This window comes from Peromyscus maniculatus, chromosome 23 (assembly GCF_049852395.1).
Source record: "Peromyscus maniculatus bairdii isolate BWxNUB_F1_BW_parent chromosome 23, HU_Pman_BW_mat_3.1, whole genome shotgun sequence".
NCBI lineage: Eukaryota > Metazoa > Chordata > Mammalia > Rodentia > Cricetidae > Peromyscus > Peromyscus maniculatus.
The window spans coordinates 26,831,076-26,853,061 of NC_134874.1; the positions used below are offsets into that span (position 1 = coordinate 26,831,076).

At 48.7% G+C, this 21,986-nt stretch overlaps 1 protein-coding gene and 1 non-coding gene across 2 annotated transcripts; both read left to right on the forward strand.

Annotated features, from left to right (window-relative positions):
- Bcl7b (BAF chromatin remodeling complex subunit BCL7B) lies at window positions 1-20,741 on the forward strand. Its single transcript, XM_006971298.3, has 6 exons — window positions 1-220; window positions 4,383-4,458; window positions 14,727-14,823; window positions 18,838-19,008; window positions 19,453-19,532; window positions 19,761-20,741. The coding sequence occupies exons 1-6, from the start codon at window positions 129-131 to the stop codon at window positions 19,851-19,853; spliced, it is 609 nt and encodes a 202-aa protein (XP_006971360.1). The 5' UTR covers window positions 1-128; the 3' UTR covers window positions 19,854-20,741.
- Window positions 2,954-3,062, forward strand: LOC121825552 (U6 spliceosomal RNA). Its single transcript, XR_006067879.1, has one exon. It is a non-coding gene; the product is annotated as a U6 spliceosomal RNA (small nuclear RNA).
- Window positions 20,742-21,986: the final 1,245 nt, after the last annotated feature.

Genomic DNA, 21,986 nt, shown 5'->3' on the forward strand with positions numbered 1-21,986 from the left:
CGGCGGGGGGCGACGGTCGCGGTGACGTGCCGCGGCGGCGGCGGCGGGTGGACGGAGGCGCGTGAGGCGCGTGATATCCCGCGTCTTGGGAGCAGTGTCCCAGGCCCAAGCCACTCCCCGCCGCCGCCATGTCGGGCCGTTCGGTCCGGGCCGAGACCCGTAGCCGGGCCAAAGATGACATCAAGAAGGTGATGGCGGCCATCGAGAAAGTGCGGAAATGGTGAGGGGCGGGAGCGGAGGGGGTGCCGACGTGGGGTTGCGGGAGACCCGGCGCCGAGGATCGCCAGACAAGTACAGGCAGAGTGGGAACCAAGAGGCCGGCCCTTGGGGGGAGGGGGCCGGAGCCAAAAAGCGAAAGGAGGGCGCGCAGCGTCTGCGTGAAGTCAGAGTCCGCCTCGCAATAGCCAATCAAAAGCACTGTCCGCTCGTGGCCCCTCCCACTGGCTTTCATGTGTTCGTTTCCGGCCGCTGTAGCTGGGCGGGACCTGGCGCCGCAGAGTTGCACTTCCTGCGGGTTACAGGACCTCGCGGAAGGGCTGTCCGGCCGCTCCCGGTTCGTCTTCCGCTCCTGCGCATCACAACTGCCCGGTGATGTCCGTTGTTGCCAAGTCTTATGTGGGATAAGGGGTTGAAATTGAGTGAGAGTTTGTAAACACTTGACTGTCGGGACAGAAATTCCTGATAACGTAGATCAGCGGCCCCCAGCCAGTGCGTTTTCGATACATTAGCCCTCGGCGCCCAGGGGACCGTCCCTGCGGAGGGTTAGTGCCAATCCAGATGGAGCGAACAGTCTAGGACAGAATCTCATTGCATTAAACCGTTCTGAACCAACTCTTGGAGCCCATTCCCCCTCACTTAACGATCGGTAGTTTCGTTACTGTTTTGTTTTTAGACTAGAACTTGAACTCACAGAGATCTATCTGCCTGCCCCTGCCTCCCAAGTGCTGTAACTAACACCGTACAGGCGATTCTTGATTTTTGTTTTTTCAACACAGTGTCTTTGTGTAACAGCCCTGGCTCTCCTGGAATTCACTCTGTAGAACAGCTGGCCTGGAACTCAGATCTGCCTGCCTCTGCTTCCCGAATGCTGGAATTGAAGCGTGCGCCACCACCATCCGGCAAGATTTTTTTTTTCTTCGAGTCAGGGTTTCTCTGTGTAGCTTTGCGCCTTCCCTGGATCTCGCTCTGTAGACCAGGCTGGCCTCGAACTCACAAAGATCCGCCTGCCTGTGCCTCCCAAGTGCTGGGATTAAAGTCGTGCGCCACCACCATCCGGCAAGATTTTTTTTTTTTTAATCCACATCTCATGGCATTCCTCTGCCTCCTATGTAATTCATGATCTCCCCCTTATATTTTTTAGTGTTGTTTTTTTTTTAATGGTAAGGAAATGAATGAAGCAGGCCATCTCTGTGCCCAATTAACTTCTAGTTGTGTTGAAAAGTCTGGGCTGAAGTGATGGACTATTAGTTTGGAGTATATGCATGCAGAAGACACAGGCATATAATTAAAATTTTTCTTTTCTTTTTTTTTTTTTTTTTTAATTTTTTAAGTTTGAATGCTGGAGAAATGTCTCAGTGGTTAAAAGCTCCTGGCTGCTCCTGGCAGAGGTCTTGTGTTCATTTCCCAGCACCACATGGCAGCTTATAACCAGCTGTAACTTGTTTTATGGGATCCCACAACCTCTTCAGCATCTGTGGGCACAGCATGTGCATGGCATACAGACACACATACATATAAAACACCCACATGCATAAAAATAATAAAATAGGGGGCTGGAGAGATGGCTCAGTGGTTAAGAGCACTGACTGCTCTTCCAGAGGACCTGGGTTCAAGTCCCAGCAGCTCACAACTGTCTGTAACTCAAGATCTGACATTCTCACACAGTCATACATGCAGCAAAACACCAATGCAAATAAAATAAAAATAAATAAAATATTCAATTTTTTTTTTTTTTTTTTTTTTTTTTTTTTTTTTAAGTATTGGTTCCTCAGAGCCCCATTTTGAGATTCAAGATCAGGTCACCTTCATAGACTTTTCCTTAACTGTGTTAGGTTGAACTTTGAGACATTTCACATTTAAACCAACCCTTGTTCCCCAGTTCTGGGGTAGAGCCCACAGCCTTGTTCATGCTGGGTGGTTTCTCTGCCACTGAACTATGTACACCCCAGTCTGGTGTTTGACTTTTTTTTTTTTTTTAACTCAGAAATACTGAGTTAGATGCAGGAAAACACAACCTGCCCTTCCCCAGCTACCCTAGGAAAATCACTTACCTGAGTCTCTATGTGCTCCAGGCCTAAACAACATAGTGAAATACCTCTCTTAAAAAAAAAGAAGTTTAATCACTCAGGAGGCAAAAACTGGATGATCTCTGTAAGTCTGTGGCCATTCTGGTATTCAGAGCAAGTTCTAAGTCAGCCAGAACTACTTAGTGAGACCCTGTCTGTCTCAAAGACAGAGAGAGACATTTGGACAGGGCGATGACTGTAGCTATTGCAAGACAAGTAGGCCTGCAATTCAGCTCCCCAGCAGCCAGACAACAAGCAGGGCTAGTGCTGTGGCTTCTGCTTGTAATCAGGTTCTCTGTAAGCGGGGACTGCGGACCTCAGAGCAGGCTGGCTCGATAGACCAGCCAGAGTTGCTGAGCTCTGGGTTCAGCAAAAGATCCTGGCTTCTTTTATTTAAAAGTTCCTTATTTTGTGTATGAGTGTTTTGCCTGCATGTGCACCAGGTCTGCACCTGATGCTTGAATAGGCGGGAAGAGGGCATCGGATCCCTTGGACGAGAGTTACGGACACTTGTGAGCCACTATGTGAGTGCTGGAATCTCACCTGTGTCCTCTGCAAGGACAAATAAATGCTCTTAACTGCCAAGCCACCGTTAGCTCCCCGGGTCCTGACTTGATATGAGTGGAGAGTGATCAAGGAAGATAATGTGACATCTATTCTGGGTACCTGCACCGGCAGAACACAGATGCAAATACTAAAATTGGAACGATATGGAGAAGATTAGCATGGCCCCTGCTCAAGGATGACATGGAAATTCATGAAGAATTCCATACTTAGGAAAGTTCAAGGACTGAGGGTAGAGCTCAGTGGTAGCGCCCTTGCCTACCATCGGTCCCCAGCACTGCAGAAACAAAAAAGAAAGCTGGAAATGGACCTGATGTCATAGACGTGTGATCCCAGCTACTTGGGAAACTGAGGCAGGAGGATCACAAGTTTAAGACCAGTCTAGGCAATTTACGACGAGTGCCTATTCCCCCTTCTCTCTCTCTCTCTCTCTCTCTCTCTCTCTCTCTCTCTCTCTCTCTCTCTCTCTCTCTCTCTCTCTCACTCTCTCTCTCACACACACACACAGAAAAGAAGCATTTTTGAATGACTAGGGATGTTGCTTGGTGGTAGAGCACTTGCCTAGCATGGCCAAGACCTTGGATTCCATCCCTAGTTCTTGCATCCCCCACCCCAAACAGGAATAATGCTGAAAGCTGATTGGTTCGCCTGGTTCCATTGAGCCTGGAGACGGGTGAGGCCTTAGTTTAACTTAGGGTGACCTTGCTCTGCTAGAATACTGGTAATTCTGCTATTTGTACCTCACCAGGACAGAGAAGAATGTTGGGGGAGGGGATTGGTTTTGCTTGTGTGCTGGGGATGGAGCTCACAGCCTTGGCCATGCTAAACTGGTGCCGCCCACTATGTCGTATTCCCGGTCCAGAGACACAAGGGTAGCTACAAAGCGTTGAACTTCAAGATTACAATCTGCGGGTTTCTTCAGTGTGGGTTTTGATTACCCAGCATGCAAACGCTGCTTGTTCTTCTCCGTGATCGTCTCCCTTTGGAGGGATCTCGAGTGGAAGATAAACACAACAGTCTGGAGAGCTTAGAAATCTTCTCTACGGCCCTCATTGCCCCCCCCCCCCATCATAATCAGGATCTGTGAATGCTAAAGGAGCCCTTTAAGACTGAGCTACACTCACTGCCTGTTAGAGCCTCCCTCTACCCCCAGTTTGTGGCAGGCCTCCTGCCGTAGCCTCCCACACACGAAGATTAAAAGCATGCACCACCACTGCTGGCTTTCACTTTATTTACATCCTGTTATACAATCCTATCTTTAGGTGTAATTTGATAGGGAAGTATAGAAGGCATTCCAGGGACTGGAGAGATGGCTCAGCAGTTAAGAGCACTGGCTGCTTTTCCAGAAGACCCGGGTTCAATTCCCAGCACCCACATGGCAGTTCACAACTGTCTGTAACTCCAGGGGCTCTGACACCTTCACACCAATGCACATAAAATAAAGTTTAAAAGAAAGGCATTCCAGATCAAAGTATTGAGACGCAGAACAGGAACCACAGATGTGCTTTCTTCTAATTCATGCTCGTCTTCCAGGGAGAAGAAATGGGTGACTGTGGGTGACACCTCCCTGAGGATATTCAAGTGGGTGCCTGTGACAGACAGCAAGGAGGTAAGTGAGGGGACCAGCAGCAGACGGTAGCATTTTCTTATTCTCCCGGAACTGAGTTGAAAACGCCCCAGGCTCTCTCGTCATGGTCTGTGCGAGACCTTCCTTCGTTCTAAACTCCTTTGGTCTCTCTGTAGCCAGACTGTAGTCTAAGCCCCGTTCCTGTGTTTGTCTGCGTAGTTTGTTGTTGTTTTCCATTATGGGTGTTCTGCCTGCATGTACGCAAGTGCACCACCATATCTGTGCCTGATCCCCAGGAAGGTCAAAAGAGGGCATCAGATGCCTTGGAACTGGAGTCATGGATGGCTGTGAGTCACTAACTAAGTCCTGGAAATAAAACCCGTATCCTCTGCAAGAGCAGTGAACATTCTTTAACTGCTGAGCCATCTCTCCAGCCCCTCCACATGTTCAAAGTATTTATTATTTATTTTTATCTTATGTGTGTGTGTGTTTTGCCTGCATAGCACATGTGTGCAGTGCCTGCAGAGGCCAGAAGAGGGTGTCATATCCCATGGAGCTGGAATTACAGACAGTTGTGAAATACCATGTGGGTGCTAGGACTCAAACTTGAGTCCTCTGGAAAAGTATCAAATGTGCTTAGCCACTGAGCCGTCACTCTGGTCCTTTTTTTTTTTTTTTTTTTGGTTTTTCGAGACAGGGTTTCTCTGTGTAACTTTGCGCCTTTCCTGGAACTCACTTGGTAGCCCAGGCTGGCCTCAAACTCACAGAGATCCGCCTGGCTCTGCCTCCCAAGTGCTGGGATTAAAGAGTGAGCCACCACCACCCAGCTTCATTTTGGTTTTTAGACTAGGTCTCTCTGTGTAGGTAGCTCAGTTTGGACTGAAAAAGGGTTATGTAGAGCAGACTGGTTTTGAACTCACCATCCTCCCCCTCCCCCTCCTGAGTGTTGTTATTCCCGCTGACACCCAGCTATCAGTCTAGTTTTTTGGACACAGTATGGTTTCCTTGCTGTCAGTGGCTGTTTCTGAGTTAACAGTAGCAGTTAGTTACTTTAAAATTCACTGGCTTACAGAACCCAAACAATATTTATTATCAGACGATTGAAGAAAATTAGCAGCCAGATGTGGTGGCATACACTTTTATTCTCAGCACTTGAGAGGCAGACGCAGGAAGAGTGCTTGATGTCCAGGGCCAGCCACAGCCACATTTACAAGACCCTGTCCTAAAAGGGTAGGTAGTTGCCTCCTGCTGTGATCTGGTGAGCCCTCCCTGCAGTGTATAGACAGTATGCTTACACACCTAATTGTGCTACATGCTTGTCTGAGTCATTGCCCCAGGTTCATCCAGGTGTCCATGTGTTCAAGAAAAAAGCCTTGTTCATATGTAGACTCTCTGCAAAACCCATGTCTAGGGATGAGGTGTATGATTCAGAGGTAGAACATCTGCAGAGTGTGCAAGGCCTTGGGTTCCATCCTCAGCTTTGGGGAAATACATACAGCGTGGACTATGAGCCCCTTCCCCTCTCTGGTTTTTCTCTTAGCCTTCATTCTGAGGGCTCCACATGTATGCATCACTATAGATAGAGCTCTTGCTTTGGAGTCTCAAATTGTTTTCTTATTTCCATTGACCACAGTTAGTCACACAAATTTCAGGGTGATAAAATACTCATATTGTCTTTTTCTAACATTCAAATATAAAACTCAAGATGAACATGTTAAGATACATCTGTGATCCTTGCACTTAGGAGGTGGAGGCAGGAGGATCAGGAATTCAAAGCCAGATTCAGCTGCAGTAGTTAGTTCGAGGTCAGCCTAGGCTGCATGAAACTTTGTCTCAGAAAACCATATATAGTAGTTGAGATGACTTAGTAGTTAAGGGTACTTACTACCCTACCAGAGGACCAGAGTTCTGATACAAGAACTCACATCAGGCAACGTACAAATGCCTGTAACTCCAGTGCCAAGAGACTTGATTCCTCTTGTATAATATTAGAGGGACCAGCCTTAATAGTATACATCCCGGGGGCTCAGGAGAAAGAACTAGGAACGGCGAGGACTATTTTCGGGAAATAGAATCTCAGCACACGGAGCTCTATAGTCCACTTGCTTTAATTCCTCTGACAAAACATCCTATCTACACAGCTTCAGTTCTGTTCTCATGTCTAGCTCCTTTCTTGTCTGATTTCTCTCTATATTTATCTATTGCTCCCCTCTAGGTTCTATCTTAATTCTCTGGTCTTAATTCTGCCTCATCGAGGTCCTTTTCATCTCGTTCCTACCCAGCTAGTACTTTCCCATCTGACTCTTCCTCATCTTCCATCTGGTCAAAATCCTCCTTATCCCTCTCCATTCCCCATTTCTCTGTTCTTTCAGTCTCCCCTAAGTCTCTCAGGAGTCCAGTTATAAACCCAAGCAATAGCAATCCCCTGGTCCAGCCAGGTCATCAGGCTTGAATTCTATGGGGTCATAAAGGCAGGTAAGAATTTCCTCAGGCAGTGACCACCAGGCTTTCTTTTACAATCCAAAACGGGAGTGGTGAAAGAGGAGGTCACCTGAGTGCTAATGACTGGTTAGTGTATCAAAAAGGGATCTATGTGCTCAGTCTACATTCCAAGAAGTGGTTAGGAAAGGAGTTAGGAGTCTGTTAGTAAGGTTGTATAGGAAAGGAGGACCTCACCCTAAATTGCACAAGAAATAAAGCTATCTGCCTGACCTAGGAAACGGGTATTGTTTTGTATGGCCTTGGATGCTTGATAGGCATTTTAGACAAATACACTGTTAGGAGTTCTTGGAAGCATACAAGAAAATCGTTTTAGGAACCAGCAATATATATACAACAGCTGAAATATCACCAAGACTCCTTAAGCTGTGGCTTGACCTTTGGAGAAGTCCTTGACTTTTCCAAGTAGTAGCTTTTGTGATAGTAGCTGAATTCCATTATGTTTTCCTGCGGCTTGCAGCAGATTCCCTCTTCTGGTCCCCATAGATGGGCTAATACATATAGACACACACATAAATAAAAAGTAAAATAGAGCTAGGCTGGGTGATAGTGGCACATACCTTTAATCTCAGCACTCAGGAGGCAGAGGCAGGTGGATCTCTGAGTTTGAGACCAGCCTGGTCTACAGAGTAAGTTCCAGAATAGCCAGGGCTACACAGAGAAATCCTGTCTTGGAAAAATAAGAACAAGAAAAATAAATATTTTAAAGAAAAACATATAGAGTGCTGAGATTTGCTGCATGTGCCTGGCAGCCTTATTTCAATACTTGGAACCCATGTAAAGGTGGAGGGAGAGAGCCGACAGAAGTGTCCTTTAACCTCCACATACATGCTATGGCATGTGTCATCTTACATTTATTAAAAATAAATAAGAGCACTTGTTGCTCTTGTGGAGGACCTGGGTTCCATTTCCAGCACCCACATGGTGCCTCACAGGCTGCCTGTAACTCCACTTCCAGGGATCCAGTGTCAGGCATGCACGCCGTGCACAGCCATACACGCAGGCAAAGCACTCATGCACGTAAACAACCCTTTTAGAAGTACACGGAGAACGCCTGGGGTGTAGCTCTGTGGTCAGTCTCCCCTAATGCTTGAGGCTCTATTTCTTCTCTAGCACTGAAAAAATGTGTATGTCTATGTATAGAAACATACTTGAAACAGAACTCTGCAGTCTAATAAATACGGGTCTGTGTCCTTGTAGTATACATCTAGGTACGGCTGGGTGGGTGGTACACACCTGCAATCCCAACACTCCCTGGGATTAGGAATTCTATGCCAGACTGTGCTGCAGAGTGAGTCCCTGTCTCAAGTGAATAAATGGAAACACCGTGGTCCAATAGAGCATCCCTGACTCTAAGGACCCTGTGCCACTCTGCCCTCTTCTCTAGGAGTGACCACTCTCTTGTCTATTTCTTACTATCACTCTGATCATTTTTAGGGATTTTGAACTTTATACAAATGAATCGTAGGGCTGGAGAGATGGCTCAGCAGTTTTGAGCCCTGGATGCTGTTCCGGAGGACCTCAGTTCAGTTCCCAGCACCCACATGGTGGCTCACAACCCTCTGTAACTCCAGTTCCAGGATATCTGATACCCTGTTCTGTCCTCTGCTGACACCAGATACACATGTGGTGCACAGACATATACAGGCAATGTACCCATACACAGGAAATAAAAATTGAAAAACAAATCATAAAGTGTCCATTTTTGTGTATGGTTTTTGTTTGTTGTTTTTCATTTCTTTCTTGTTTTGCCTAGCACTGTATTTATGATATAGTTCATATCACAACAATCCCTGTTGTCTTTGGTCTGTTTATGATATAGTTCATATCACAACAATTCCTGTTATCTTTGGTCCTGTTTTTCCTTTTCCTTGCAGTATTGAGCTTACTTTTTTTTTTTCTCTTTTTCTATTCTTTGTTAATAGTTTTTCTTGGTGAGGGTGAGGGATGAGACAAGGTCTTTCTGTGTAGTTGTAGATATTCTGGAATTTGCTATGTAGATCAGGCTGACCCTGAACTCACAGAAATCTGCTGCCTCTGCCTCCTCAGTGCTGGGATCAAAGTTGTGTACCATTAATAATCTTTTATATGGTGCTTGCTGTAAAACAGGCATCTCTATGTATATGGGATAGAGCTAAAGGTATAAGAAATAATACTACCTCTGCACTTTTATAATGAGACAATTGGTGTTCTCACAGTCTCTGGAAGAGCAGCAACATTTTAGCAACATATATGCTCAGTTGCACCATGTGAGGAGTAAATGTGAGCATCCCAGCGATGCTCATGGCCTCTCTCTCATCTGCAGTGATGCTTCAGGTGCAGAAGAAGAATGCTCAGGCTGCCTCATGGTGTACGTGGCACAAAGAACTTTCAAACTTAGTCAAAAATTGCCACTAATGAATGTAATGAATGTTACAAATACTTCCCCCTACTTTAACATTAGTTCATGTCCTCTATTATAAAGCACCACACACATGCAAATTTCACATAATTAGATTGGCCCATCAATCTGTTATTCCACAGCTACACAACAAAATAGTTACTGAATGAGATTTATTGGTAAGGTGCTAATAAAATATTTTTTAGGCTTCAGAAACCCTTATTTACATATTCTAATTAGTGGTTTATTAATCTTAAATGCATAAGGAAATTAACTGCAGCTTAATCTCATAAAATTCATCACTGTAATCCTTTATTGCATTGCTTTGATATACATTTTTAGCAGTTTATAATTTGAGGCAACAGCTAGAATATAGAGTATCCCATCCCCCTTTTCCAATTATAGGACTTTGTCCACACATATGTCCACTTACATTATATTAAAAAATGTTATATCTTTAAAAAAAAAAAAGTTGTGTGCCATTATGCCTGGCGGTTTGGTTTTACTGATAGAGGACTTCTGTCTGAATTGTAGGCTGACCTTTTGATATCCTGTCTATATCTCCAGAGTACTAGAATTATAGGCCTGATCCATCAGGCCTGATCGTTATTACTCCCTTCTTCCACATGTGTGTAGTATGCATGTATGTTTACACGTGAGGAGGCCAGAGGTTGATAACAGGTGTCTCTCTGTTACTCTCCACAGATTTCAGAGGTAAGCTCTCTGAATTAAGCCCAGCTAGTCTAGCTGGAGAGATGACCTCAGGGATCCTGGCCCCACCCTCCTAGCACTAGGGTAGCAGGAAGGGCCGCCTCTTCTGCCCAGCCTTCCTGCGGGAGCCGGGGTCTACACCCCCTCCTGCCTGTGTACGCAGCAAGCCTGCTGTCTACTGAGCCGCCTCTCCATCTCTCTCAATGTCCTGTGTGTAGATGCCTGGCTTGTGTGTCACACACAGAACAGGGCCCCCAGAGCATTGGTGTTCAGTGTGGAGATCAAGTAGCACCCCCAGCATTCCAGACGATGGGTCTCCAGGGTACATTTGGCCTGTGGTAACTAATGCTGAGCTGTATTCCAGAGTGGCGACAGGGGTTTCCTTTCCACCAGGACCACACTGCAGTGGAAAAGGGGCTGCACCCCAGGCTGTTGCGGCCTGGCCAGCCCTAAGCATGTGCTCACTGGTGACTCTCCTCTGGAGCAGAAGCCCTGTCCGTGTGTCCTCTCCAGCTGTCTGCACGTCCTTGAGGGCAGGGCCTGTGTCGGTCTTCTGCCCATCTCTCCCTGTGTGCAGAGTCCTTTTCTTGTTTTCTTTTTTTGAGGCAGGGTTTCAGGCTGGCCCAAACCCACAGAGGGTAGCCTTGACTCTCTGGTCCTCCTGCCTTTACCTTCTGAAGTGCTGAGATTACAGGGGTGCATCACCAGGCTTGGCAATTTCCTTATGGAGTCTTTTTCTCCCTTTTTTTTCCTTTGTAAAAAAGATTTATGTATGTATGTATGTGTGTATGTATGTGAGTGCTGTATATATATGTTTGCCTGCGTGACAGAAGAGGGTACCAGATCTCATTACAGATGGTTGTGAGCCACCATGTGATTGCTGGGAATTGAACTCAGGACCTTTGGAAGAGCAGTCTGTGCTCTTAACCACTGAGCCATCTCTCCCATAGTCTTTTTCTTATGAATTGTGGGAATTCTGCTTAATGTCTGTTATGCTATCCATGTGTCTTTACATTTGTAACTTCTTTTTTTCAAGACAGGGTTTCTCTGTGTAGTTTTGGTGCCTGTCCTGGATCTCGCTCCTAGACCAGGCTGGCCTCGAACTCAGAGATCCTCCTGCCTCTGCCTCCTGAGTGCTGGGATTAAAGGCATGCGCCACCGCTGCTTAGCTTGGTAGAAGATTCTTTTGTGTCATACAGCCTATCACATGGGCTGGGCATGGTATTGTATACCATTAATCTCAGCACGCAGGAGGCAGAGGCATCTAGGCCATCCTAGTTTATATACTGTCTTACTTTTCTGTTGCCTGTGATGAGATACCATGATCAAAACAACTTATAAAAGAAAGAGTTTAGTTGGTTTTATGGTTCCAGAGGGGTAGTTAGAGTCTGTGATGATGGTGGCCGGGACAGCTGCAGGCTCACACAAGAAGGAGGCAGAGAGAACACTGGGAATAGTGTAAGTCTTTTGAAAACTCAAAGCCCACTCCAGCTGACACACCTTCTCTGTATTAAGAGTTTTCATTGATGTGATAAAGACCATGACCATAAGCAGCAGCCTGGAGAAGGAAGGTTTATTCTAGCTTACAGCTCTGGGGTCAGTCATTCATTCTCAAGCCACAGTCAGTCCTCGGGGGAAGTCAGGGCAGGAACTCCAGGTGAGACTCTGGAGGCAGGAACTGAAGCAGAGGCTGTGCAGGAATGCTGCTTTCTGCCTGGCCCACCAGCCTGCTTTCTCATAGCACCCAGGACCACAGCCCAGGGCTTGCCCCATCATCAAGCCAGACAGTGCACCACAGGCCGATTTGATGGAGACACTTTCCCCATTGAGGTCCCCTCTTCCCCAGTGACTCTGGCTTGTGTCAGGCTGACCTAAAACTAGCTAGCACTTCCTCCAGCAAGGCCACATCTCACCCTTCCCACAGTTCCACCATGTAGCACACAGAGTTCCAGCCAGGGCTACACAATGAGACTCAGAAACAAACCCCAAAAAACCAAAACTGAAACCAACACCGACAGTCACCCAAACCTCACCTGCCTGTTTGCTGTGCCTCTCACTCGTTTGTGGCATGTTTGTAGCCTTTCCACGGGAGGTGATTATTTTGCTCCTGAAACCTGGATAAAGAGCGATACTGTCATTTTTATCGATCTTTGGTTTGGTTGCTTTTTTCTCTTACTTTCTTTTCATTTGTTGACTCTTAGTCTTTTTCTAGTTTGTTGAATCGACTGTTTGTTCCTGTGTGGGGCAATTTTGTTAGTTTAGTTATTTTATTTTGTGTGTATGGGAGTTCTGACTGCATGTATGCCTGTGTGCCATGTTCATGCCTGGTGCCAGCAGAGGCCAGAAGAGGCCAGCAGATCCCCTAGAGATGGAGTTACAGATGTTTGTGAGCTGCCGTGTTGGTGCTGAACCCAGGTCCTGTGGGAGAGAAGCCAGGGAGTGTTCTTCACTGCTCTTCCATCTCTCCAGCCCCTGGTTTTTTGTTTGTTCATTTGTTTGTTTGTGAGATAGTCCATGTAGCCTGGGCTGGCCTCAAACTTGCTACATACACATATATACCCAAGGACAACCTTGAACTTCTGGTCCTCGGGCCTCCCCAGTGCTGGGATTACAGTCATGCACCATCATGCCTGACTTCACCCAGCGCTGGGGATGGAGCCCGGGCATCACAAAATCACAAATGCTAGGCAAGCACTCTGCCACTGAACTGTATCTCAGTGTGTGTGTGTGTGTGTATGTGTGTGTGTGTGTTGCGCGCGCATCACTGGCATGCCTCTGTTCCTGGCTTTTAGGTGGGTACTGGGGATATGGACTGAGATCCTCCTGTTTGCATGGCTAACACAACAGGACTGAGCCCTTCCCCGGCCTCCAGCCGGTTTTTTAAAGGTGGATTTTCTTTGTTGTGTTTTTCAAAAGTTCATTTGATTTCTTTGTTGCCTAGTACAGCTGTCTCACAAATGTTGGCATTCGTGATTGTCAACATGTCTCTGACAGAGTTATCGTTACAAGTTTTTCCTAAGCTCTTCTCTGATTTTCTCTAACTCTGAGGCTTATTTGCTGGGATAGTTTTGAGTTTTGTTTTTTTTTTATAGTGTACTGGCTCCATGGTAGTAAGTGCTTGAGTCCTTAGCATGCATGAGATCCTGTTTTTTTCTAGTCTTTTTCTAGTTTGTTGGATTGACTGTTTGCTCCTGTGGGGCAAAAAATCCCCACTGTGCAAAAGTGCAAAAACTAATACGAGACATAGACATCCTAAAAATACTAATAATGTGGTTATACTTTTTGACCTAAAAAGATAGAGTTGTTTCGTTTCTTTTTTTTTTTTTCAAAATTATCGAGAAAAAGTGAAGTTATTATGGTCTTGTCCTTTGTAGTAATAAACATATTTGTAACTAGCTTAAAGCTACATATCCCATAGCTAGGGAGTGTTGGGGTAAATCATGGCATATAGGATATTGTGTAACTACTAAGAAGTGTATTTATGTAGGTAAGTGGTGAGTGTTCACAATTACATTACATTTAGTTCTGCATGGGCAGACAGCGTGGCTTAATGGGTTAAGTCCTTGCCACCAAGCCTGGTGGCTCAGGTTCAATTCCCGGGAAGGAGAGAACTGACTCCCACAAGTTGTCCTCTGACCAACACCCAAGTTCACATATATACACATACAAAATAAACAGTTAAATGTCATTTAATCAGTTAAAGAAATAGTTCTGACACCTTTAATCCCAGCACTCGGGAGGCAGAGGCAGGGAATCTCTTGAGTTCGAGGCCAGCCTGGTCTACAGAGTGAGTTCCAGGACAGGCAGGGCTACACAGAGAAACCCCCGGAAAAAAAAAAAAAAAAAAAAAAGAAGAAGAAAGAAAACTAAAAAAGCGGTAGGTCTGTATATGAAAAGTGAAGGTGAAGAAAAAATAAATATTGGTGACGTATGTGTAGGGTCAAACTCGGGCTTACTAACCCTGCTCTGTGTCAGTCATGCAGCTGCAGTGACTAGGTATGAAAGGCATGAGCTGGTGTGTCCGAGACTACCGATTTCAGCCGTGGCTTTTGGTGTGCCCTCTGCTGGGTGAGGGGCCAGTCCACACGCCTCCCACTGTGGCCCCGTAGGAACAGCCCCGTTCTGTGTGAAGGAAGAAGGGGGAGCAGGGGTTAGGCGAGCCTTCTGAGAGGAGGCTAGCGATTGCAGTGAAGCCAATAGACGCTTTCCCCTCCCCTGCCCTGCCCTGCCCTGCCCTGCCCTCCCCTGCCCCGCCCCGCCCCGCCTCATCTGTATTGTTTCCTTTTCCCTAAACTAGAGGTCAAAAAAAAAAGGTCAGAGTCCAGCACTCAGGAGGCAGAGGCAGGTGCATCTCTGTGAGGCTGAGGCCAGTCTGCCCTACCGAGAGAGTTCTAGGACAGCCAGGGCTGTTACACAGAGAACGCCTGTCTCGAAAAACAAACAGAAAAAGCCAAGGGTCTTTCTCAAATGCCCCTGTTTTTTGGTCACTCCTCCGCACAGGGAAGGGCTGGTTGAGCGCTGTGGTCGGGGTAGAAGAGAGCCCTGGGGCTGTGGAAGAGGCCGAGTTCCCTGACCCCTGCAGCTCAGCTGCTCTGCTCGGCAGTTCCCTTTGTCATGCTCTGGGGACTTTTAGACAGCGAGTGTCCTTGTCCCCTCCTTGTGAGTCTCCCGCTCAGCTCTGTCATATTCCTCCTTTTTTTTTTTTTTTTTTCTTTTATAGAAAGAAAAGTCCAAATCGAACAGTTCAGCAACCCGGGAAACTAATGGCTTTCCCTCGGATGCCTCAGCCAATTCCTCTCTCCTTCTTGAATTCCAGGGTGAGTTGATTCCCTATGTCTTCCTTGCAGAAAATAGAAAACTTGGGGCTAGAGAGCTAGTTTAGTGGTCTCACTTGTTGGTCTTGCAAGGTCCCAGGTTCAGTTCTCAGCACCCACGTGGTGGCTCACAACCATCCATAACGCCAGTTCCGGGGGGTCTGATGCCCTCTGAGTTACACAGGCACCAGGCACACGTGTGGTGCGCATACACACACACAGGCAAAATGTTCAACACATAAAATAAAAATACATCTAAAAAAAACGAGAAAACTTCAGTGAAGTTACAAGAATTAGAACATACCTGGGAGCCATGTGTGGTGGCGCACACCTTGAATCCCAGCACTGGAGGCAGAGGCAGGTAGATCTGAGTTCAAGGCCAGCCTGGTCTGTTATAGAGTGACTCCCAATACAGTCAGGATTACACAAAGAAACCCTGTCTGGAAAAACTAAAAACTGGGTTGGAGAAATGGTTCAGTGGCAGAGTATGAACTGCTCTTGCAGAGGACATGAGTTCACTTCCCAGCACCCACATCAGGCAGCTGACAACTAGCTGCCTGTGATTCTAGCCCCAGGGAATCTGACCTCTTCTAGTCTCCTTGGGCGCTTGTGTATACACACACACACACACACACACACACACACACTGAAAAATAAAAACATACATAGGGGGAAGAAAAGGAAAAGGACATGGCGCCTGCCTGGGCTGGCAGTGTGGCCCAGCAGCAGCGCAGCCCAGCATGTTCACGGCCCTGGGATCCCTCCCCAGCACTGCGAGGTCTTCTCTCTGGAAAACGACCACCCGGCATTCAAGTCCTGTGCTTTCGCTTGGATTTCAGTTCCGAGAGGCTTTCCTTTAATCCTGATGATAGCCCTGCAAGGTTCCTGTTCTCACTGTCCAGGGTTGGGAGACGAGGCTTGGAGCTGAGGCTGGCTATCTCCAGTCCTGTAACCAGTGGGTGTTACAACCCCTGGCTGTCCTGGAACTCACTCTGTACACTAGGCTGGTGTCTAACTCAGAGGTCCGCCTGCCTCTGACTCCCAGGGGCTGGCAGTGAAGGCGTGTGCCACCCCTGCCCGCTAGAAGCTGTCTCTTTTTTAGGGTGTCTGTTTTATCATGCTGCTGCAGAGTGGGCCACCCCCAGTCAAGGCTGCTGCCTCCGGAGCCAGCCTGCCTGAGTGACCTCTGCTCCGGCACCACTGCCTTCTAGTACGGAGGTTTCCAGCCCATGGGTCTCGGCCCCTCTGGGGTAGAATGACTGTTTCGTGCGGTCGCCTAAGACCGTCAGAAAGCAAAGCCACTTACACTACAATTCCTGACCGCAGCCGAGTTAGTTACGAAGGGGCAACAGGACAGTTAATTTGTGGTTGGGGTCAGCACACCCTGCGGAACTGATTTAAGGGCCGCAGCATTAGGAAGGTTGAGAACCATCCTTGCCCTTCCCACCGACACAGCATCTTACTGACAAGGTAATTCATGGCGTTCCTCGTCTTCACCCTCTGTCAGCCCATGGTACAAGCACGCGGCTGTTGTCACCCCACTTAAAGAGCCTGACATTCCCAGAGCCACCTGCGCCAGTGACAAAACTTCCCCCTTCCTTGTTTGCCGTGGCAGTGTTGGGGTTGAATGTGCAGCCTCGTGAGTGCCAGGCAGGCTTCTGCCTCGGAGCTGTGGATGCAGCCCCATTTTCATTTTCATTTTGAGATAGCACTTCAGTAAGTTTCCCAGGCTGGCCTTGAACTTGAAACCCTCCGCCTCAGCCTCCCAAGTGGCTGATGTTATAGATAGATCTGTGCCACCAGGCCTGGGTCAGAACTTTCGCTTTTTCACAAAAAATGCCACTTCCGCTGTAGTGTGGGGGAGATTGGTCTGAGAGGGGGACTTATACTGTCTCCTTGGAACTGCATGCGAAGCTGCAGTACTCTGCGGTCTGCCTTCCTCCCACCAAGGTCAGTGTCACAGAGGAAGGAGGCACAGGGACAGGGTGTGCAGGAGACAGGGAGCCGCAGCCTGCTGGTCACCACCTCATCCCGTTGTTTGTACTGCCTGGGGCTGGCACTGGGATCTGGGGACAGGCCGCTCCAGAGACTGCCCTACAGTGTGAGAAAGGTGACCAGTGTGTGCACAGGGCCAGTGGAAGCATCAGAATCATAGGATGGGCCTCTCCACCCTGGTGAGCACCGGGGCTCCACGGAGCAAGTGATGCTGTCACAGGGTGTTGTTGCAAACGTATAGGAGCTTTCCAGAGAGTCTGGGGAGAGAAGCCATACCAGCCAGCAGCAGGACTGTCGGCAGAGACAGGGTTCATGGAGCTGCACTTGGTCAGCTTCCACCTGCTGGAGCCAGGCTCCGGGTTAAAGACTGGCGGACAGTGAGGCCTGAGGGCAAAATCGTCCTCTGTCTGCTCTAAGGAGTGCAGGGCATGGAGCACTCTCCACCTTAGCATCCTCGCGCAGCTGGAGTGTTCCCTCTGTCTGTGGTGTGAGGCCATGAGATTCAAGGCCGTCACATCAGGCTAGGCCAGTGATAGGTCTGAACTGCGGCTTCACTCAAGGGGGGAACAAATGCGAGTGGCCAGGACTGGGACTCGTGGAGGCGATGTTGGAGGGGGAACAGTAGACGCCTCTGCTTTTAGTTTACTTGGTGATCTTAAGCCTTTAGACAGAGCCCCAGGTTGTAATCTCTCATCTCTCATCCTTTGGGGCGGTCATGTGGCTGAGAGCCTGAGGTGACCACCTCCAGATACCACAGCCTCCTTCAGGAATCCGGAGGGCCAGACACGTGGTGCTGCCATTCTGTGTGCCTGGGGAAGCACAGATGGTCCCCTGCCTCCCACTGTGCAGTGAGAAGCTACCAGGCCAGAGCTGTAATCGGTAGGCAATAGAAAGCATGCTTATATAAGCAGAGTTCCACATTCCTGGGTTAGAAATGGTGTGCTCATAGGTTTGGGCTGCATGGACTATATACTGTCAAGGAGAAAATGCTTGGGTTGGTAGAGCGCTCACTCAGTACACAGGAAACCTCATCCTCGGCACCACACAAAGCAGGTACATGGCCCTGAGCTCAGCACTCAAGATGACAGCAGATAGATCAGAGTTCATAGTGAGTTCAGCCACATAGTGATTGTTGCCAAATGTGGTGAGTCACACCTGTAATTAGAACTGGGGAAGCAGAACCAGGAGGATCAATGTAACGTTGAGGCCAACCTGGTCTACAGAGTGACACCTGTCTGTAACACCAATTGCAAAACGGTCTTATTTAAAAAAAAAAAAAACAGAGTCAGATATTGGGGTGAAAGCTGAAAGATCAGAGAAGCAGAACAAGCCACAGCCAACCTTACCTCCCCAACTCCTCAGCCGATCCTGTTTCCATGAATCCTCAGACTGAAAGCCTCTGAGTCCTCACCCCTGAGGGTCTCAGTTGAACTGCTGCTTAGTTCCTGTCTCCTCAGGCCTTATACACCGTTCTCCACCCAGCCATATCACTTCCTGGGATTAAAGGCCTGTGTGCTTCCCAAGCAGAGGCATGAGATCCCAAGCACTGGGATTAAAGTTGTGTGCCACCACTGCCTGATTCTGTTCCCAATGTGGCTGTGAACTCTCTCTGGATCTCTGCCTCCTGAGTGATAGGATTAAGGATGTGTGCCACCACTGTGTGGCCTCTATGTCCAATCTAGTGGCTGGCTCTGTCTTATCCCCAGATAAGCTTCAACTCTGCAGATAATTCCCAGGGTACCAGGAACTCCACACAGCCTTTTTGTTTGTTTGTTTTCAAGACAGGGTTTCTCTGTGTAACAGTCCTGGCTGTCCTGGAACTCACTCTGTAGACCAGCGTGACCTTGAACTCGCTAAGATCTACCTGCCTCTGTCTCCCAAGCACTGGGATTAAAGGCGTGCGCCACCACTGCCCAGCTCAGGCTTCCTTTTAGAGGCCTCTGCATCAGTGGTAACTATTGGCAGCTCTGGCTGAGCTGCTTGGCCAGCGTCACCCAGCTGTTCCTTTACTTTGGTTCCCAGATGAGAACAGCAACCAGAGCTCCGTGTCGGATGTCTATCAACTCAAGGTGGACAGCAGCACCAACTCCAGCCCCAGCCCCCAGCAGAGCGAGTCCCTGAGCCCTGCACACACCTCAGACTTCCGCACTGATGACTCCCAGCCACCCACACTGGGCCAGGAGATCCTGGAGGGTGAGTTGTGGAGGTGCCTCCTATACATCTTTGGCCCTTGTTAGCCTCTGTTTTTTTTTTTTTAAACCTGTTACCAGTGAGCCACAAAATTGAACTTGTTTGGGTGTGGATACTGTGTGATTGCTGTTAGCTGTGTGCTGTTCTAGCTCCTTCCATCTGTTTATCTAATGTTGTAGCAGCCTCACCTAGGACAGGGAGGCCTAGTAGGAATGATATGTGTGGAATGGCGGGTGAGCTTTGCTCCCCAGTGTCTGCCACCCAGGCTGGGATAGTGGTCCTCTGTGGTCCAGTCACACCTTACCCATCTTACGTGAGGGCCAGAGGCTCCTCAGCCAGGCCTGCACATGTGCTTCCCAGGCCTCCATCCTCTTGCCGTGACTCAGGAACTCTCCCGGGCCGAGGCTGGGCTCCCCCTATCTTGGGCTAATCTTGCTGTTGTTTCAGAACCATCACTGCCTGCATCTGAGGTCGCAGATGAACCTCCCACCCTCACGAAGGAAGAACCGGTCCCACTAGAGACACAGGTAAGAGGGCCGCTCTAAGAAGGGAAGGAAAGCCCCGAGGAATTTGGATAGCACAGCTGTGCTGCGGGAGGGGGTAGAGTCTGCTGGGGAAGCAGTCACCAGGTTCTCAAGTAGGGCAGGGTTTGGTCACCTGTGAGCAGGCGGAGGGTAGGCTGGAGGCTGCCGTGGGGTGAATGGGCAGGGCTACTCGGAGGGATGGCTTATCATGCTCTGTCCTGCTGTTTCTAGACCACTGAGGAAGAAGAGGACTCGGGTGCCCCGCCCTTGAAGCGCTTCTGTGTGGACCAACCCACAGTGCCGCAGAGCACACTGGAAAGCTAGCAGCGTCCCGGCCCCTCGCCTCCCGGCCCCTGCCTCTATTGATTGCATTCTGGTCTGGCCGAGCGCTGATGCTGGGGTCCAGGCAAGCACGAGGGTCCAGAGCCTGTGTGGGAGCCCTCTGGGCTAGAAGGCTGACGGAGGGCGTGGGGTCGTCACCTCATCTTCCTGTCCCCGACACCTGTGTCTGCTTGCTCCTGAGCAGAAGAGCACTCACGTCCTTTCTGCACCCCAAGTAGGCCAGAGCATCAGGGGGTTCATTTGTCACCTCCAGAACCACTGCACGGAGCTGCTGGCGCTGCCTCACGGAGAACGGTGTGGAAGGCACCCCAGAGAAGGGTGCCTAGGTTACTTGAACTTGAACGGAGACTGTAAAGTCCTGGACTTAGCCACAGGGCCCGGGCCCTGTAGGCTGCTGCTGGAAGAGGGGCTGATCGGTAGATGTGGAGAGCCGTGGGGAGAGGCTTTCCCCGGAGGGAAGGGCTTTCTCCACCTGTGGGCAGGCGGCGACCCATGGGGGACTGCATCCTGTCCCTGAGAGGATGCCCCAGCTGCTCCCAGCCCTGTGCCTGCCAGAACCTTCTGCCTCCCCACACTCACTACGCACACATGCAGCTTCCGGTTTCACTGTCCATTTCACTCCAGCATCCCTGCCTCCTGCTGCAGAAACCCCAGCCAGGATTGGAGGTTCTGACCACAGTACCTGCTTCAGCTCAGACTTTCTAGAAAGTTCCCTTTTCTTTAAAATCTGCATGTTTAACTGAACTTTATGATTTTATTTTTTGTCTGAAAAAAGAAAAGTTTAAGAAAAAATGGAAATGGGCAACAGCAAGTGAAGACCTATTTTAGCACTGAATAGAGTATTTTTAAAATTAAACTATTTGAAATATGTCTTGTTAGCATCTGGTTGCTTCTTTCTGCAAGGCTGTGAGAACAGGCTTGGGGTAGGTGCCTGTTTGTGAAGTCAACATGGCTGGCCCTGTCCATTGTCTTACTCCCATGGAATGTTCTTAGAACCTTTGAAATTAATGTGAGTGTTAAGTATAATAGCAGCCTGGAATGCTAGCACCCAGGAGGCTGAGGCAGGAGGATCTTGAGTTTTGAGTCAGCCTGGGCTACTTAGGGTTTTCAAGGCCTGGTTAGGCTTCATGGAAAGACCCTGTCTCAGGAAAATAGAAAAAAATTAGGGTTGAGGAAATGGCTGGAGTGGGTAGAGCATTTACCTCAAAAGTGTGAGGACCCGAGTTCCAGCCCTGCCTCCATAAGGCCAGATGCAATGGTGCTGTCCATAAATAATCCCTGCGCTCCTATGTGAGCTGGGAGACAAAACAGGAGACTTCTGGGAGCTCGAGGGCTGGCTAGCCTGGACTGTACCGGTGAACGAGAAACAGGGTGGAAGGTGAAGACCACACTTCAGGTGATCCTTTGACCTCCATGTGAACTCTGTGGCACATGCTGGCACTCACATGAACATACATATGTTATATACATGCGTACATATATGGGTTGGATGGGGCTTGCTGGTTAGGACAGCGAGCACTGCTCTTGGCAGAGGCCTGAGTTTAGTTCCAGCACCCACGTGGCAGCTCAGCAACCAGGGCTTCTCTCTTCTGTACCGAGAACAAGGCACACGAGTGTACTCACAGCACTGGAGAGTGTAGGCAGGAAGACCAGACATTCAGGGTCAGCCTCAGCATGGTGGCACTCACCTTTAATCTCAGTGCTTGGGAGGCAGAGGCAGGAGGATTTTCTGTGAATTCAAGGCTGGCTGGCCTACATAGTTCCAGGACAACCAGGGCTACCCAGAGAGATGCTGTTTCAAAAGCACTTAGAAGGCAGAGGTGTGTGTGTGTGTGTGTGTGTGTGTGTGTGTGTGTGTGTGTGTGTGTGTGTGTGTGTGTGTGTATGTGTGTGTGTGTGTGTGTGTGTGTGGTGGGGGTGAGGGGTGGGGTGGGGTACCTGGCTTCCTAGCCATATTGGTGAGCTCTGGGTTCAACTTAGAGATTCTACCTCATTGAATGAGATGGAGATCAACTGAGGACTTTTGAAATCAACCTTGGACCCCCCCACATACACACACACACATACACAAGTGACCACACACTTCAGAGGTGGAAGCAGGAGGATCTGAAGTTC

Bases quoted from the DNA above. Each gene is read 5' to 3' on its own strand.
- Bcl7b (XM_006971298.3), top strand. From the start codon at position 129: ATGTCGGGCCGTTCGGTCCGGGCCGAGACCCGTAGCCGGGCCAAAGAT. The intron at 221-4,382 runs GTGAGGGGCGGG...CTCGTCTTCCAG, and splicing joins ATCGAGAAAGTGCGGAAATG to GGAGAAGAAATGGGTGACTG. The intron at 19,533-19,760 runs GTAAGAGGGCCG...TGCTGTTTCTAG, and splicing joins CGGTCCCACTAGAGACACAG to ACCACTGAGGAAGAAGAGGA.